Genomic DNA, 18,282 nt, shown 5'->3' on the forward strand with positions numbered 1-18,282 from the left:
CTCCACGAATCGGGAACTGAACGTGTGGGACCAGATAACGCCCACCCTACGTTGTTAGGCCTTTCCCTTCCCCACTAACCGCTGCTGACCAAGATGGAGTCTCAACCACGTTTGAGCTTTCCCCAGCCCAGGTTGTGGTGGCAGTTGGGATTCCGAAGGGTGGGAGGGAGGGAGGAAGGAGAGGCTCCGCCCACTGGGCTCCTGGTCCTGCTGGTCCACAAACCCATCCCTGTCATTACTGGCCAAATTCTCCATCGGGTCTTGTGCTCATGAGCCGTACCCACACCTGCACAGGTATATAGCTGCCTTCTTTCCTTGGATATTTTCTTCTTCTTCATGATTGGAATATGGCAGGTTTCTTATCAATTGACTGTTAAATGCCTTGTGTAGGAAGGCTCATCCTCTCTGTGGCAGTGAGGTACGCCATCTTTGAACAATATCTGATACAGCCTAGCCATCACGACAATATTCTGGGTGGCCTTTTCTTCTTCTTTACATAATAATAAGGAAAAACTGTTTTCTATTGCGTTTGTTAAATATTAGATGCTGAGGAGCTAAATATTAGATGCTGAACCCAAAGCTTTTAAAGCAGGTTGTGATCAGGGGGTGGGAGCACAGGCATGCTACAGCAAAAACACACAGCCCCTGTTCAGAAGACACCTTAAACCACGGCTTTAACCAAAGCCTTATTCACTGTGGTTAAAGCCATGGTTGAGGGGGTCTTCTGAACACACACTCCTTTTTATTCTTTCCTTGAATTTAGAGAAGATAGCCTGCACTCCATCTGTCAGGGATGCTTTAGGGTGGATTCCTGCAGGGGGTTGGACTTGATGGCCTTTTGGTCCCTTCCAACTCTGCTATTCTATGATTCTATGAGGCCGGGGCCTTGTCTACACCAGCCTTTATTTCTGAATAATATCACAGCCATCCCTACTGGGCCACATGACATTCATCTACTCCCACGGTGGTCTCGGGTCGACCCCTCAGTTATTCAGGAATATCGCTGACTGGATTTGCAATGGCTTTTCCGGCTCTCTTGCTACAATCCTGACGTCCACAGCTGGTGTGCCCCCCCCTTCCCAAAACTGTTGCTCTTTGGCACAAGCTCCCTGCTCGGCGAACAGCCAACCCGCTGTCCTGGGGGCACACCGCTGTCCAGCAGCTTCGGGCATGTGTGAGAGCGGACCCATCCGTCATTTTCAGAACATTTTTTTTATTGGTTATCAGCAAGTTTTGGTGCTGACTGTGTGTATTTTTTTTAGCATAAACGTATCGATGTGCGAGAGCACGTCTTCGACACAGTGCCTATCCCCCCTTGTGTTGCTGTGTATTTGCGCTGGTGCACATCTTGGAGGAGTTATTAAAAATAATAATCCATGCCCTGTACTAGGGTGACCATATGAAAAGGAGGACAGGGTTCCTGTATCTTTAACAGTTGCATAGAAAAGGGAATTTCAGCAGGTGTCATTTGTATATATGGGGAACCTGGTGAAATTCCCTCTTCATCACAACAGTTAAAGCTGTAGAAGCTATACTAGAGTGACCAGATTTAAAAGAGGGCAGGGCACCAGCAGCTTTAACTGTTGTGATGAAGAGGAAATTTCAGCAGGTTCCCCACGTATACAAATGAAACCTGCTGAAATTCCCTTTTCAATACAGCTGTTAAAGATATAGGAGCCCGGTCCTCCTTTTCATATGGTCACCCTACCTGTACCCGTCTGTCCAGTCCTGCCCACTTCTGCCAATGCACATTTGGAACCGCCGTCACAGGGAACACGTCCTCCTGCAATGGCTCTCCTTTACTTGTGGGAAACTTCCCTCATGTGTGCTGCGTGAGCAACCACAGTGGAAGTGGGAAACTTCGCAATTATCCTTCCTCTGTTGCGAAAGGGCAGTAGGTGTAGATTAGCCCCAGGTGTCCTCACTGGGGCTTCCTTCAGTGTAAAGGTGAATGAAATTGGCCTGCTTTTCTTTTTCTGCACAACACTTGGGAAAATGGAATAACCCAGAATTACTGCCTGTAAGAAAGCCGAATTTTGCACAACACAGATGTGGATCATTTAACTCAGCCCAGCGGCGCTGTTAAACACAGGCAGTGTAGTTAAGAGGTGATGGGTTGATCCCTCTACTTCCATTTCATGGCCTGCTTACAGGCAATGTGGCAATTCTATTCTGTATGAGGGGTTTTGAATCGATCCAGGGCTTGTTGTTAAACTCAACTGGTTAAAATGGAGGAGAGCCACCAGGAGATGGACTCAGGCCAGCCTGGAATAACATGACGAAATAATACTTATTCTTGCTTTGTAGAATATTTGAGATCCCTGAATAATTACAATTACTAGATAGTTTCTGTTCAGAATAAATCAGAATAAATGTGAAAAGGGACCACGAGTGGAGCTACCGGTAGACCTCTTTGGCTAAGTCAGGGGTCTCCTTCCATGTTTGGAGAGGGGCCACATCCCAATGGTAGTGCCCATGTTTTGCACAAAGAAGGACCTGGGTTCAACCTTGGTATAAAAGGTGTATAGGTAACATCAGGGCTGGGGGAACCTTCTCTGCAGAGATCCTGGAGAGTGGCTGTCAGTCGGATGAGAGAATATTGGGAAAGATGGACTAAAGGTCTGGTGTGGTGCGTAAGGCAGCTCCATGAGTCCACAAAGAATAGTAGAGTTGGAAGGGGCCTAAAAGGCCATCGAGTCCCACCCCCTGCTCAGTGCAGGAATCCACCCTAAAGCATCCCTGACAGCTGCCTCTTGAAGGCCTCTAGTGTGGGAGAGCCCACAACCTCCCTAGGTAACTGATTCCACTGTCGTGCTGCTCTAACAATCAGGAAGTTTTTCCTGATGTCCAGCCGGAATCTGGCTTCCTTTAACTTGAGCCCGTTATTCCGTGTCCTGCACTCTGGGAGGACCGAGAAGAGATCCTGGCCCTCCTCTGTGTGACAACCTTTTAAGTATTTGAAGAGTACTACCATGTCTCCCCTCAGTCTCCTCTTTTCCAGGTTAAGCATGCTCCCCCAACCCACCCGCCCTCAAGAATACATCTTTGGGATCATTCTGAAAGAACAGATTAGTTTATATTTGCGTAGTGCGATTCAAAAAAGCAAACACTAGTAATACAGGGTTCCCAAAAACACATGGGAAAAAAGTGGGAGGCAGTTATGTTTACAGAAGTGTATTTCATGCCAAATGCAAAGTGTGCACCATTATTTCCAGCACTTAGTTTCTCAGCAGAGTGTAAGAGCAAAAGAAGGGCCCTGAAGCTGGATCAGACGAAGGGTACATCCAGACCAGCATCCTGTTCCCACCGCGGACAACCAGGTGCCAACACGGGGCTCCACGAAGCTGCACATTTAGAGGGTGGATGAGGACCAGGTGTCATCCTATTGGTGACTGGGAGCTTCATCCCACATACCCATTTCCCTCGAATTATCCCCATAGCGTAAAGCTCTTCTTCTTCTTCTTCTTGTTAGCTAAATCACACTCCAGTCGGCAGCGCTCTTAAGATCCTTTGCATACCAGGAAAAGGGTTTAAGGGGGAGAAATGTAAGAAATCATAAAAAAATCAACGGATGACCCAATCTGATTCAAATTTGGTATGCTGAAAGCCCTCCTTAGTATCTATTACTGTGCCAGTTTTGATGTCTTTAGCTTTAACACTTACACAGATGTAAGCATTTGCTTAATTTGAAGTTTAAAAATATCAAATCATCCTCTTCCGCCCCCAGTGGCCGCTCGGAGAACAACAAAAGATTCACTCTTAAAGGGGTACTAAAATACGACGCTTCTTTTGGCTGAGAAGCACAATTAAAGCAGGATGCCTGGGAGTACACAGTAAAAGCAGATTATAAGCTGGAAAACTTGGAGTCCTTTGCACGCAATTCTCAGTGATTGCACAGTATAACGCTGGTGTGATGAAGCTATGGAGCTGGTGGTCTCGTCCCAGATCAGCCTTCTCCTGATGGACGTAGCTTCCAGGCAGAAGTTCCAGGGCTTCTTTTGCAGGGAGGCTCTTAGACGTGACTGGTGCAAGGGACAACGGGATAGGGTTCGCCACCCTCCCCAAATCATCACCATCACCATCATATTATTATTATTATTATTATTATTATTATTATTATTATTATTATTATTATTGTAGTTAGGCTATTACAGGTATTCTTAGTTATTTTAAAAACATTACATTCCACTTTATCTTAAGAAAGAAACCAAAGTGTCTGCCAATAAGAAATATTCAAAACAATAATATATAAAAAATAATCCAAGAGATATTGAAACCAGGCCAGATCTACACCAAGGAGGATAAAACACTTTGAAAACAGTTTGAAGACTGTCTATGGCCTGTGTCCTGGGCCCCAACAGTTGTCAAAAGTGTTATAAACCATTTGAAAGCGGTGGTGTAGATCCTGCACAGCTCAGTGCAGGGTTAAGAGCAATGCAGCAATAGAACCCCCAACCAGGCAGCCTGCTGGCATGTAAATGTTCTTGCCATCCGGCAGAAGACCCAAAGAGAGGAGGCAAGAGGGGTCTCCCCAAGCAGGGAGTTTCAAACCTGGGGGCAGCCACTAAGGAGACCCTCTCTCTCCCATTCCTGTCAGACTTGTCTCTGATTTCCAGAACAAGGGAAGTCAGCGGAGTTCACAGGAGAGAGTTCTGCTGAATTATCCTGATCGGGAAACTAGCATTTCTGCTCGTTTCTGCTTGCTTTTTGAAGTCCTAATTTCCTGTTGTGCTAGCAGTGGGTCCCATTGGTGCAATGGAAAGAGCAGGAGGCAGCAACCGTATATGATGCTGCCCGATGGATTTTATGAGGGCTTTGTTTCAATTTTTTTATTGTGTAAAAAATCTTCAGGTTCTCTGGCTCATCTCGAGGATAATATACACCCCAGCAACTTGGCACCCGGCAATGCAAATGGACAATAAGCAGGTTGGAGCACAAAGTGTCTTAAAAGCAACAAACACTTTCCTTTTCGTAACAGAGAAATGAAGGTCTTGCTGCATTTAGTAGCACTGATTCTCTAACCGCCGCCACCCCGGACTCTCGTCTCAATTGGGGATAATCTAATCAGGGGTTACTGCTGCTAGAAAAAGGCAAACAGGGCTTGTGTGCAAAGGTCTGGGGCTGAGGGGGGCCTTTGTTCCCTCCCTTCTTTAAATGGACCCCTAAGAGCGGCCCCCGCCCCCTTTCACCAGCGTGGCTGTCCGAGGGGGAGGAGGCTTCCTCGGTTCTCCCTGCGCATAGAGGCCTTGTTCTCCAGGCAGCAGGGGCTCCTGGTTGGCGATCTTTTGCGTGATCTCAGCCGCTTCCTTCACTCCTTTCAGCGTCTGGATCCTTCCCTGGTAGCCAGGCTTTAGCTGCTGCTGTTCTGACATGATGAGCAGGTCCACATATTGAGGGGCCGACCAGAAGCTGGGCTTCAAGGCCATTTCCTGCAGGCGCTGGAGGCTTTGGGAAGCTTTTTGGGCAAGGCCTCCTAGAACTCCTCTCACCTCTTCGTATTCCTGGCAGAGATTTCGAAGTGTCTTCTCGGTGGCCTTCCTCTCACCACAGGCCTTTTCATATTTTTGCTTCAACTCCTCATAGGTCTTTTTCTCTTTTACTACTTTATACTGAAATCGGAATTTCTCTTTGAGATGCGCCTCCCAGGCACACTGGCCAGGACAGACGGCGCAACTTCCCGAATTCGGATTGAGAGCGGCACAACCTGGCCTGTCCGCGTCCCCAGGACTGCCGCAAGGGTAGTGACAGGTGAATTGGCAAATCGTGCAATTAACGGCATAGCTGCCGCTACCAGAGATTTCCTCCTTCACAGGCACAGTTTTTACTACTTCATACTCAAAGTGTTGGTTGGCCGCCACGTCGTCCTTGCACTGATTCAAAGCATGCTGTGTCTTCCTCAGTTCTTCCCGTTTCACCAGCCCTGTTTTGATGTGGGGCTGCAGCCGCTCCACGACGGCGTCCAGCTCCTTCCGGACCCGGAGGACTTCCTTCGTCAAAGATAAACTTCCAGTCGCCAATTTGTTTAACGAGTCAAAGAAGGCCTTCATGCTCTCAGTGCCCATTTGCCAGAACATTTCATCGCCATTGAAGCTGCCCCCACTTTCTTTACGACTGTTGGCAAACAGCGCGGAATTATTGAATTTGAAGTGAACAGGGCTGCCGTGGGCCTCCTTCGCACACGGCACGTCCGCTTTCTGGATGGCCTCTAGAACAGGGGGTGCCTGTCCATCTGCAAAGGTGATCAGGACCTGGGTATTGTCCTTTATATCTTTCCCAAAAATGGAGAGCACCGAGTCAAACACATATTTCTGGTCGGGAGGTAAGCGACCAAAGGAGGCCTGAACTACAAGACAGAGAGCATCGATATGGTCAATGCTGCCTGGGTTGGAGAAAAACTCCTGGATCTGCTCTCTTAAGAATTTGCTGCACTCTGTGCCTGTCGTATTTCCAAATCCAGGAGTGTCAATGATCGTGAGGGAATAGGGGATTTTGAAACCCTCCCGATAACTCAGCACATAGGTTGTCACTTCAGCTGTCTCACTTTCAGCTTGACTCCCATTGGTCACTTTATGAATAAGTTTGAATCGAAAGGCATCTTCCCATTCAACGCCCAGGATATAATTGACCATCCCGTTGATGAGAGTGGTTTTCCCTGACCCCGTTGCTCCGATCATCATAATGACTTTGTTGGGGACTTGCAAGTTCTCTTTTCCTAGCTGGTATTTTAGACGGGACGTTGAGGCATCTCTTGTGGCCTTTTGCAAAGGAAGGGCATACACTGATGGCACCCCCATTTCTATCAGGGTGCTTTCTGGGAGGTATTTGTATGCGAGTCTGGTCTTCCCTTCTTCTACACGTGATGTGGAAACCTCCACCTCTTCGCTGGGATCACTCTGAGCCCCATCGGCACACACAGCCGACACTCGGACTCTGTACGGCGACTGAGACTTCAGACTGTCAATTTCACAGAATTCGGTTTCCCCCCCTGTTCTTTTTTCATTCCATTCATCTTTGCCACTTTCATTCCCCTCTCTGCCCCCCCCTCTGTACTCCACTTTGTACTCCTTTATAAGAACTCCCACTCCAAGGACACTGGGACTCTCCCAGGCAACAGAGATTACGGAAGGCCCTACGGTTACCTCTCTCGGTTCCCGAGGAGGGCTGGTGGGCAGTGTCTTTACAGGTTGAGTCACATCGCTGCTCTCACTAAGGCCTGGTTTGCTCCTGGCAGCGTATCGGAACTGGTACTCTGTGTTTGGAGACAGACCCCCCAATAGGAAAGTCTCCTGGCTGTCCTCTGTATCCACAGCCTTCCAGCCTTCTTCTCCTGTGATCTTGTACTCCACCTGGTAGCTCAAGACAGAAGCCCTCCCATATTCAGCCGGCTGAAGGGTCAGCTGCACATAGTCATGGCCAATTCCACCAATGAGGAGAGGGAGAGGTTTTGAGGGCAGCTCAAAGCTGCTGCTGACTAGCTCCCCATTTTCACAGAGGTAAATGGAAGCTCCTGGGTTGTCCCCGTCTGGGACGGAGGCCACAATGCACCGGGTCTTCCCATCTGATTTATTGACACGGGAAAAATCTGAAATGGATTTGGCAGCTTTCCAAGCGTTTTGGCTATTCTCTTCATGCTCAAACCAGGCCTTGTATTTTTCTGGCACAAACCTGCCTGTTTTGGGATCTGACATTTTATGCAAAAATGGCTTCTTAATCCATTGGTGTAAGCTGGATAAAAACGGTTCCTCATCATGTAAAGAAGTGAATGTAAATGATACGACAAACTCATTCTGTTCGTCAAGCACTTTTTCTTCAAGCTTCTTCTGCGAGGTGATAACTTCCATCCCATTTAGGATAGCAAGATAAGATTTCACAAAATGAATCTCTCGTTCCTTGGTATCCAGAAATTCATGGAGTCTTTGGCTATTAAAGGGTGATTGGTTTATGGACATCAAGATGTCCACCAGGGCACCTTCCTCTTTCTCACCTCCCCGGATGGAAGGCAGGGCTCTTGCCAGCTCCTTCTGGAAAATCTGCCTGTATTGATTGCAGAGATTCTTGAATTGCTGGATTTTCTTCTTGATTTCTGGGAAGGTGTTAGGAATGGGATTCTTTGCTAGGTCATTGCATCTCATCTTGATTTCATTCACTTGCTCCATGACTGCTTTAACGTCAGCAATCAGGGCTAAGCTCACCTCATGCACCATCTTAGCTGCTTTGGAATCCAGCTTGGACAGTGGATACAGCCAGACTCTCACTGGCACAGCCTTCTCCCCATCCTCCCCTAACATTATGGGTAGAGAGGCATAGATTTTCTTGGCATCTTGGAAACTCACTGGATTGCTCTTCAAAGAAAAATCTCCATGAAACTTGCATTGGATGCTTTGAACTCTGGATTTTTCCTTCTCACTCATCTCTGCTTCCCCTGTGAATGATATTATCTTCCCAATCAAAACTTTTATATTTCTTTCTATCTTCTGTACAGTCTCAGAAGAAAAGACTTCTCGGTCAAACACAAAGAAAGCTTGTGCTCCATATAAGATGGCAGTGACAACATGGGTGGCTGTGCCATGCTCAAAGACGGCCGGGTAGGAGACATTTTGGATTCCTAAATGGCTCATGGTCAGTTGTTCGTACTTGGTGGTGGCTTTGTAATGCAGAGTGACTCTGGCCTGTTGCCGGGACGTCTTGGTGTCTTGAAGGTATTTGGCTGATCCTCCCACTTCGATCAGCCCCCCCAGGAAACTGGCCTTGAGCGCTGCTGAGATGTTGAGGGCAGAGGCCTTATCGTCAATGGAGTCGGACATGAGGATCTCCGATTCGGTCTTGGGCTGTGGTCTGATATTCAAGTTCCTCTGGAGTGACTCCAGGTCCCAAAGTGTGATCCCTGGAATGAAGCAGAGGAACATATGCTAGCCTTTAGAACATGGTGGGCAACATTTTTTGGGTCCATGGGCAAATTTGGCAATTTGAGAAACTGGGTGTGCTGGCCTGCAGCGAGCTGCCATCTTCATTTCTAAGAATATCGCTGAACCCCACCCTATGGCCAGAAGTAGGGTGGTCAGCTGTCAGGATTTCCGTGGGTTTGCCCAGGTTTTTGTTCTATCCTAGCTGTCAGGGGGGGATTTTCTGTACTTTTCTATAATGTCCTTTCCCCTTTAAGACCACCATTAGCGTGGTGGGGTGGAATGACATGTTTTTTTTGGAGAAGGTGTGTCATCCTCCCCCCCCCCACTGCTCCCATCAGGTCCTTAAAGGGGAAAGCGTGTCATTCCCAGACATTATAGAAAAGGCCCCGATTGGAGCATTGGGGGTAGGGGGTAGGAATGACACGCTTTCTGGAGGTCCCAGAAATCCACTTTCCCACCCCCACCACTGGGTGTCTTCTTTTTTGGTTGCCCAAATATGGTCACCTTTGCCAGAAACATTCATAGGAAAAGAAGATGGGAGCCTCTAGAGGCCCTCCTTTGGCTTTGAAGTGACCCCCAGCTGCCAGTAACAAATGTTGTTCTATAGAAATAGTAAAATAAAAAGTAGAAAGGGTTAGGTCACCCCAGAGGGCATCAAGAAGGGGGTCTGAGGGCGTGCTGGCCTACAGCTGATCTGGATTTCCTCCCCATTTTAAAGAGGGGGGGGGGCTTCCCCGGTGGGAAGTGGCTACTGCCGCATTAAAATAATAATTCAGAAATCCTGGATTTTAGTGTAGCCGAGATTGGACAAGAGTGAAGAAGAAAAAGGAAACAGCAAAGACAGGAGTTCATGATCTTTCCAACTCAGATTCTTATTAATCTCCCCACCCCCTGAGTTTGTAAAATTTGTAGACAGCGTGCCAGGCAGCTCCTCGGAGTGATAAAGAATCCTGTTTTGTAAGTATCTGAGGGCCAAGGCAGACAGTACTTTAAAGATATAACTATCCATAAAAACACACAACGAATCACGATATTTGCAATTGAAATTGCAGGTGTGGGTCCCCTGATCTGTGCTGGGCCCATAGCTGGTGTGTGTGTGAGGAAGGTTAAAGCCTTCTGCTCTCCCCACACTGTGGTCCCAATTCAGATGAGGCTTCCAATGCGTACTGTATAGTAAAAATGGAAGAAAGCCACCCACGTCTTGGATGTGAGTCTATTGGGTGTTGCCTGGATAGCAGACCTTAGGAGCAGACCGCAAGCTGAGCAGATCCCCCGCCCTGCGACCAATACTAACCACCCCCTTGACTCATGTGAGGAGGGCCTTTTCTGTGGTGGCATCCTGGTTGTGGAATGAGTTTCCGAGAGGGTGCTTTTTTCGGTGCTGGATAAAGACCTTTTTATTTTTCCTGGCATTTTAGTTTCTCAGTTTGTTTTAAAATTGTTACTGTATTTTAAATCTTTGTTTCTATGTTCTATTTTGTTGCTATTTTTATTTTGTGCTGTAGTTTTAAACTTTAAAGCTTTGGCTATTGTAATAAACAAGTGTGGCAACTAGGAACAATTACCAGACTATGGCCTAATCTACACCAAGCAGGATATTGCACTGTGAAAGTGGTATAAAAGGCAGGAGCCTCACGACTGCTTTATAGCAGTACGGGCCCATGGATGCATACCACATACCACTGCCATACCACTATATCCTGCTTGGTGGGGCTCCTGCCTCTCATATACCTCTTTCAATCTTCTTCCCCATCTCGATCCAGAGGGAGAGGTGGGTGAGAAATAAATAAAAGTATGATGATGATAATTATTATTATCATACTGCTTTCATAGTGCAATATCCTGCTTGGTGTAGATTAGGCCCTTGTCAACCGCCCAGAGAGCTTAGGCTATTGGGTGGTATAAAAATGTAATAAATAAATAAATGGGTCAAATAACCGAGAGTGCTTTCCTGTGGAACAAGCCAAAGCTGTTTCTCAGGGGTCTCTGCACCGGAACCCATGACCCAGGGAGGCCGTGGGCTCTCCCGCGCTAGAGGCCTTCAAGAGGCAGCTGGACAACCATCTGTCAGGGATGCTTTAGGGTGGGTTCCTGCATGGAGCAGGGGGTTGGACTCGATGGCCTTGTAGGCCCCTTCCAACTCTACTATTGTATGATTCTAGGATTCTGGGTATGTTTATTAACCTGAAATACTTCTGTTCCTGCCAGAGAAATTCTCCTACTTCCCCTCCAGGGGCCAATCTACACAAGCAATTTGGTGCAAAGGGAGAGCAGCTCCAGGTCTTTTTTGATACCTAATATCATCACCCCCAATCCACAGCCAACCAGGCGCTTCCCTTTTGAAAAGCCCTTTCAGAAAGCCCTTTTACTCCCTGCATTAAATCCTGGGTGTGCCTCTGTGATGTGGCTGTCCCCGCCCCACCCCATTCATTCTTTTCCCCCTGAGGCACTACTGCCACCAGTGAAAGAAACTAGCCTGCCTTTCCCATTCATAAAAACGGCCTATCTACTCCCTCTTTCTAAAGCAGTAAGGAAGTGCGGCATTTCTAAGGGGAGTAAAATCACTATTGTGCATTTGTGAATGGGAGCGGCAGTGACTAGCCTGCCTTTCCCATTCATAAAAGCAGGCTAGTTACTCTCTCTTTCTAAAGCAGGAAGTGAAGAGGAATAAAATCACTACCCAGCATTTAGGAATGGGAAAAGGCAGGCTAGTAATAGAGCTTCGGCTACTGGTGTGGAGGGGGTATAGAAATGCAATAAATAAATAAATAGTAACTATCACTGCCTTTTCCATTGAGAAGAGTAGTGAGGTGAGATCACAGCAGGAGAGGCATGACCACGATGACATGTGAGTTCTGCCCTGGGAATCCGAAAACCACCATGTCGAGAGTGGATTGGAACCCTACTGTGATAACGCTCAAGGTTATACTCTGTCCACCCTGAATGGGAAGCGCTTCCATGGGACCCATGAAAGCGGGTTTTTAGATGCTCTCTACTCCGCATCTCTTGTGCAATGTGTCCCTGGCGACCAAAGCCGATTTCAAGAAAATCTGGACAATACTCAAACGCGCCTCTCATGCTGTTTTCGTGCAGATCCCCCCCCCCCCATTCTTACCTGGGATGAGGGCATCTTTGCGGCAGTCGTACAACATCCCCAGCTGGAAGGGACGGCCCAGGGCTGGCATCTCAATGCCGTTGTCTGATTGGGCCATGGCTCAGCTCCTCCACAACCTCTCTCTCTCTCTCCTTTCCACCACACTGCAAAAAACAACAGGGGAGGTGGAGGCAGGATGGAGGCAGGATGGATTTTCAAGCCTGGAGAGTGGGGGGGGGGGAGAAGTGAAGGATGAGGGACCCCAGACATCACAGAAGCTCAATCCCTGTGAGGTAGAAGAAAGGGGGGGGGGCAAAATTCTGCTGCACGAAACAAAAATTGAGACTTTCTACTTGGTTGATGTCATGCAAGGCTTAGAGGACACACAAGAATAGACGCGGGAAACTCCAGCCAGATACAAGCAGCCAAAATGCATAATGGCACAAGCACAAAGCTTAGAGAGGACGTGGTGGATAAAAGAGAAAATGATGACGATGATTTTATTATAATAAACCATCTTTCTGCAAAGGTGGCTTACATTGAAAACTATTAATAAAGGAATTGCACAAAAAAAATTGAAATTATTACGGAAAATGGTAAAACAAATTCAATAAAGCCTCAAGCTAGGGGTCAAACTAGTTGTCACATTAAACACCTGACTGTCTCTTTCATGTTGGTTCGCTTCTTTTCTTTACTAAATAGCAGATGTCAGGGGAGAGAAATCTGGATTGAACAACAGAGGCTGAGAGATCATCTCCCATAATACCAGAACCCCAAAGGGGTCATTATCCCATGAAGCCGTTTGGTGGGAGATTCGGGAGGGTGAAAAGGAAGGACTTCTTCACGCAGCACAGAGTTATGCGATGGAATTTACTACCACAGGATGTGGTGATGGCCACCAACTTGAATGGCTTTAAAAGGGGGTTGGACAAATTCCTATCAATGGCTATCCATGGCTTCTAGTCCTGATGGCTGTGTGCTACCTCCAGTATCAGAGGCAGTAAGCCTGGGTGCACCAGTTGCTGGGGAACATGGGTGGGAGGGTGCTGTTGCACCATGTCTGTTTGTTGGTCTCTGGCTGATGGCTGGTTGGCCTCTGTGTGAACAGAGTGCTGGACTAGATGGACCCTGGGTCTGATCCAGCATCAGGGCTCGTCTTACATTCTGAGAGAGAGAGAGAGAGAGAGAAAGAGAGAGAGAGAGAGAGAAAGAGAGAGAGAGAGAGAGTTCATGACAAGAGGTGAGATTCAAAGGCCCCTTTGGGTGGGCCTGCAGGAAAGAGGGTGTGTTGCCCTGGAAGGGTGCACTGTTATCAGTAGTACTCCCTTGTCCTGCAGTGCCCCTATTGTTTTAGAAACTGAGCAGTGCTGGTACAGTTACTCCTTAATTCCTTGTGACTAACCCCGTGCATTTCAGTTTCACTCAGTTTCCCACTTTGTTAACTTTTCTGTATCCCATTTCAACATAAGGTTGCAACTTTTTTTAAAAAAAATCAGTACAAATTTTTGTGTGTGCATTTCTCCTAAAATATCACATTTTTGCGTGTAGTATTGTCTAATATATCCATTTTTTGCAAGCAATTTTAACATAATGCATTTTTTATCCTTTCCTGACACTTAGATACACTTTCCCTAACATAAACAATTTGGTACACATTTTTTGTTTGGGGAACTGCATCGTTCAATTCTGAGAAGTGTGATACCAAAGAATTACAGTGGTTCTACTCTAAATGTGACTGAGTCCAGAGCCCGGGGGAAAGGAGCCTAGGGCCGGATCTACACTATTGCACTATTTAAAGTGCTTTATAACAGTTTTATAGCGCTTTAAAGCAGTTAAAGCGCTTTATAACAGTTTTATAGCGCTTTAAAGCAGTAGTGTTGATCTGGCCCAGGACAGCCACGGGGTCAAGCTCACGTGGAAGTCAGTGGCAACGACATTCGCTGAAACAACATGGCTAGGAATTTCCATAGCTTGGATGGTTAATGGTAGCAGCACTGCTCTACTCTTCCTGCAAGCCAGGATCTTAGCCTGATTCACTCCACCATCATTTTAATTTTCAGCAAAGTGCAACCATTAGTCTCATGTAGCTAAAAACCGAAAAGAACAGCATGCAAAGGCAATCCAGAGAAAGGAAAGGTCTGCAGAAACCTTTGAAAGAAGCGACAATCTTTGACCAGAAACCACAGTTCTTAGAATCATAGAATAGCAGAGTTGGAAGGGGCCTACAAGGCCATCAAGTCCAACCCCCTGCTCAATGCAGAAATCCACCCTAAAGCATCCCTGACAGAGGGTTGTCCAGCTGCCTCTTGAAGGCCTCTAGTGTGGGAGAGCCCACAACCTCCCTATGGGATAGTATTCCTCCAAGAAACAGGAATTTCACATGTATGTGAGCTCATCCCATGTTCAGAGGCACTGTCCTCTTAATTCTTCTTCCAACTCCCATGGTTAGCTTCCGCTTGGGGTGCCTCAAGTAAACTCCCCCCCCTCCCTGGACCCCAGGCGTTCAGAAGCAGCAGCAAAAGGCATTTGGAGGCATTCCTCAGTAGCGCTGGTAGCTCAGGGCTTCACCGTGCAAACACTTACGTGGCGCTGGAGTCTGCTACGGATGGCGTCGCAGTGCTCTTAAGCCAGGCTCAGCAAGTACTTTAAGGGCTCCTTAAGTCCTGCCGCAAATTCTTGTGCTGAAAAAAAATTGGTGGCTTGCCAGCAAGAACTGAAAAGTGGCTTCTTTCTATGCCACCTGTAATTTGGACAGCTGGGAGTCCCACCCACCCACCGAAATGCAAGAAAGGCAAAAAAAAAGCAGCAGAGGAAGTAACAGAGAAACAGCAAAATGAAAGAATCTTGCTGTATAGCATTAATAGGAATGCGCATGATTTGAAATCAAATGACCCTCCAATTAGCAACGTGAAGTGTGTTTGTTTCCATGCTGATCAACAAGAAGAGAAATATTGTTAACTGAGCTACAAATACTGTTCCATCTTCTGTTTGTCCTGCTTCTACTTGACAAACAAGATTTATATTTTATATAAGATTTTATCCTATATTTTATATAAAAAGATTTATATAACCCATCCCTTCACTGTAGAAACAAGGCTCCCCAACCTTTTTGGGGGCCATGGGCACATTTGGAGTTGAGAGAGGTTTGTGGGTGCCATCACAAAATGGGTGCCACTGGGGCATGTCCCATCCTTCTTGCTACCATGAGAGGAGGAATGTCACAATTCCTGAAAAAGAATGGCATCGGGGATGTGACCTTCACTGTGGTGTGGGATATCATAAAAGCCACCTTTTAAGGGGACTTGCCACTGCATAGGGTGACCGTATTTTGGCAACCAAAAAGGAGGACAACATGGCCGCCTCCAAGTTGGCGTGCCAACTAACATACCCAGCCCCTAAGGCCTTGGTCACAGGTCTGATTTCACAACACACAATTAAGACAGACTTGTTCTATATAACATCTTAATGCTAAAATCACTGGAATAAAGAACAAGTGAGACATTCAATATATCTGAAATTAACTTCACTCATTCCTACTTTTGTAGCTTTTGCTGTACTTTGAAGCTTTTGCTATACTCTGTGAGATACAGTCTCCCCTTCCCTCAAATACCTTTCCTGACTGCAAATCCTTCACTGGATGACCATAGTCTCACCTTTCCTAACATTTAACACTCTTTCCCCACCACCTTTCTCATATCCATACTCACACATTCAGCATACTGCTACCACTGAACAAATGAAGCAGTTGACAAGTACAGAAAAATCTAGTACAACAAACAAGCAACCAAGCATTCAGAAAGAGTATAAACGACTATTACCATGCAAACATTAGCCATGGAACAAAATGGACTAAGGACTAGCACCTCTTAGCTTGTTTCAATTTCAACCAGACATAACAGTAAAAAACAACAAAGAAAAACATACCTACCTCATTGACATAGCAATACCTAATGACAAAAATGTTGCAGAAAAGGAAGAGGACAAGAGAGAAAAATATACAACACTAGCTATGGAAGTTAAAGAACTATGGCAACAGGAAAAAGTTTCAATTATTCCATTAGTCACATCAGTCACCAGCATCACATCATATATTTTTTTAACAGAAAACCTTCAGAAATTCGGCCTACTAAAATACATGCATGCCAACATCCAGAAAGCAGTCATCCCCCAACTCACACACAGAAAACTACAGCTCTTCCCCCTCATACACTGCAAACATGCACATGCACCCATTCATAGTCAAACAATCAGGCGTTCCATTCAGACATCATCACATCAATACACTCACACACTGCCAGCACGCACACACACACACACACACACACACACAGACAGACACGGGTTCACCCAATCCAAACACACACACATGCATCCATTCACTCAAACAGCAAGACATCCCATTCAGACATCAATACACTCACATACTGCCAACTCACACACACACACACACACACACACACACAGGATAACCCACTCCAAAACACACACACACACACACACACACACACACACACACACACACACACACTCAAACAACCAGGCACCCTATTCACCCGTGCACTCTCACCCACCCACCTTATTATTATTATTATTATTATTATTATTATTATTATTATTATTATTATATTTATTTGTATCCTGCCTTTTGCCCAATGCTGGGCCTCAAGGCGGCCTTACAAAGTTTAAAATATACATGGGGTGTGTGTGTTAGTCTTACCTTCTACTTGCTTCTTCTCTTGCTTCTGGGGTGGGGGCTGGAGGACGCATTCCCGGAAGTCCGGGAATGCATCGTTCTAGGTCCTCCCAGTGCTGATCCCGTCCTTCTCATGGGCCGGCATGATCGCGCCAGCCCAGGAGAAAGCTAGATTAGCGCTGGGAGGGGCCCTGGGGGACGCATTCCAGGAAGTCCAGGAATGCGTCCTCCAGGCCTTTTCCCTGGTAAATTGGGGCCCAGTCCTGGTTGCCCTGGAGTTCCCTGTTTTTCCGGAGGTCTCCGGGGTTTTCCAGGTCATCTGGTCACCTACCACTGCACATGATTCATAGAAAATGGAGGCTCATAAGGAGGAGCTAGCCAAATTGGAAAATGAATTGCAACAGTTACTGAAATCTTATGCCAAATTGCCCTCTCTGGAAAATTATAATAAATTGATTAAATTAAAGTATGTGGTAAATAAGACCCATTCAGCTCAGGCAGAATTCCACCTGACCTGCATTAAACATTTTGTATGTGTGCAAATGGGGGAGACTGCCCGCATTCAGATTAAAACAGGCCAAACATCGAAACAGCCTCCTGGGAGTGCTAGGTGCTGCAACACAGTGCAAAAGACTACAGGCTAATCCAATGAATGGTTTAAAACTGTTATTCAGATTTAATACTCCAAGGAAGGGTTAGACTGAGCTGGGAGACCCGGGTTCTAGTCCCCACTCGGCCATGGAAGCCCACTGGGTGACTTTGGGCCAGTCTCTAACACTCAGCCCAACCTACCTCACAGGGCTGTTGTTGTGAAGATAAAATGGAGAGAAGGAGGATTATGTACGCTACCTTGGGTTCGTTGGAGGAAAAAAGGCTGGATATAAATGCAATAAAAATATTTAATAATAACAGGAGACACAGATTCATTTTGTATACTATCTGACTCCCAAGACCGTGTGAGGAGCAAAAAATCCTTCATGGCTTCACCTCTTACAGCATCTGAAATACAGGAGCCTTAAAATCAATGGAGACAAATAATGCTCCAGGCTCAGCCAGGTAACACACCCCTGGTGAAATTTCCTCTTCATCACAACTGTTCAAGCTGCAGGAGCCCTGCCCTCTTTTAAATCTGGTCACTCTAGTATAGCTCCTACAGCTTTAACTGTTGTGATGAAGAAGGAATTTTACCAGGTTCTCTATATATACAAATGACACCTGCTGAAATTCCCTTTTCTATGCAACTGTTAAAGATACAGGAACCCTGTCCTCTTTTTCATATGGTCACCCTATTTCTATTAAGCAAAAATGTATATCTTAGGAGAATTTGTATGCAGATTTATTTATTTACAGTGTTTAAAATGAACCAAATTTAAGACTGATAAAAAATGAGAAACTCAAAGAAACCAAAATTGACAGAATCAATTGTTGGACTTTCAGCCTAATCTACCTCATAGGTTTGCTGTGAGGATAAAATGGAGGATCATGTGTGTGACCTGGGACTCAGTGGAGGAAAGGCAGGATATAAATATAACAAATAATTAAATATGATTTGTCCAGTGTAGGCTGGTGACTCCGATGTAAGTGGGGCA

At 46.2% G+C, this 18,282-nt stretch overlaps 1 protein-coding gene across 1 annotated transcript; it reads right to left on the bottom strand.

The window, feature by feature from the left end:
* Window positions 1-5,162: 5,162 nt before the first annotated feature.
* On the bottom strand, window positions 5,163-12,141 carry LOC134413381 (uncharacterized). The gene is made up of 2 exons (XM_063147563.1): window positions 12,022-12,141; window positions 5,163-8,884 (listed from the first exon to the last, which is right to left on the bottom strand). The coding sequence occupies exons 1-2, from the start codon at window positions 12,116-12,118 to the stop codon at window positions 5,163-5,165; spliced, it is 3,819 nt and encodes a 1,272-aa protein (XP_063003633.1). The 5' UTR covers window positions 12,119-12,141.
* Between the last annotated feature and the right edge of the window lie 6,141 nt (window positions 12,142-18,282).

The sequence above is a fragment of the Elgaria multicarinata genome, chromosome 1 (genome assembly GCF_023053635.1).
Source record: "Elgaria multicarinata webbii isolate HBS135686 ecotype San Diego chromosome 1, rElgMul1.1.pri, whole genome shotgun sequence".
Taxonomy (NCBI): domain Eukaryota; kingdom Metazoa; phylum Chordata; class Lepidosauria; order Squamata; family Anguidae; genus Elgaria; species Elgaria multicarinata.

Excerpts from the sequence above, each read along its gene's own strand:
- LOC134413381 (XM_063147563.1), bottom strand. The coding sequence starts at position 12,118 with ATGGCCCAATCAGACAACGGCATTGAGATGCCAGCCCTGGGCCGTCCC. Across the intron at positions 8,885-12,021 it reads CAAAGATGCCCTCATCCCAG|GGATCACACTTTGGGACCTG; the intron begins GTAAGAATGGGG and ends GCTTCATTCCAG.